The 834-nt window shown below is 52.5% G+C and overlaps 1 protein-coding gene across 1 annotated transcript in view; it reads left to right on the top strand.

The window, feature by feature from the left end:
* The window catches only part of snrnp200 (small nuclear ribonucleoprotein 200 (U5)), a 62,240-nt gene that overhangs the window by 56,308 nt on the left and 5,098 nt on the right, over positions 1–834 (top strand). The window contains 1 exon segment of the mRNA XM_032511655.1: positions 485–628. Within this exon segment, the coding sequence (XP_032367546.1) occupies positions 485–628 (144 nt within the window).

Raw genomic sequence — 834 nt, 5'->3', positions numbered from 1 at the left:
CCCGTAGGGGCTAGAAAGACCCGGAAGAGACCTCCGGGACCGCTAACTCGTTAGCTTTTAGCTGCAACAATCAGTAGGTTTCTGTGTTTTAAGGTTTTTAACCTGTTCAGACAGTAGGTCCCGGCAAATGTGAGTCATGTTTTCTGGATCTCATTCTGTTCTAAGGTGAGACATGTGGCTAGGGTACTACGTTAGTATGTAGCCCGTGTAATAAGCTCACTGTAGTGGTTTTTAAATCATTTTACTACACCCTGAGAGTTAACTCCCCGATGCCCTCAGGGTCCTGCCAGAGGGCCGGGGGACGGGGAACCGCAGCACTTTTTGGGGGGTAAAACTTTAGGCGAGAAAAGCATTTATTATTAAGTGTTTGTAAAGAGGTTACATGATTTGAAATATGGATCCGAGGTGCCGTTGTGGCTCGGATCCGACTCTCTGGGCTCCTGAGGGTTGAAGTTCACCGGAACGCGTCTTCTTTGTTTTTCAGTTGGCGCAGAAAGTGCCGCACAAACTGAACAACCCGAAGTTCAACGACCCGCACGTGAAGACCAACCTGCTGCTGCAGGCGCACCTGTCCCGCATGCAGCTGAGCGCCGAGCTGCAGTCGGACACCGAGGACATCCTCAGCAAGGTACGCCGCGCCGGGAAACGGCCAAACCACGCCACGCATCAGCAGGCTTTGGTCCCGGTGTGCTAGGCCGTGTTGTGTGTGAGTGTGTCTGAGCCCTGCGTTGTGTCTGCAGGCGTGTTGTGTGTGTGTGTGTGTGTGTGTGTGTGTGATTGATTGTGTGTCTGAACCCTGCGTTGTCTGCAGGTGTGTGTGTGTGTGTGTGTGTG

This window comes from Etheostoma spectabile, unplaced genomic scaffold (assembly GCF_008692095.1).
Source record: "Etheostoma spectabile isolate EspeVRDwgs_2016 unplaced genomic scaffold, UIUC_Espe_1.0 scaffold431, whole genome shotgun sequence".
In the NCBI taxonomy this organism is placed as follows: Eukaryota; Metazoa; Chordata; class Actinopteri; order Perciformes; family Percidae; genus Etheostoma; species Etheostoma spectabile.
The sequence above is the reverse complement of the archived record's forward strand: the minus strand, read 5'-3'. Positions and strand labels throughout refer to the sequence as shown.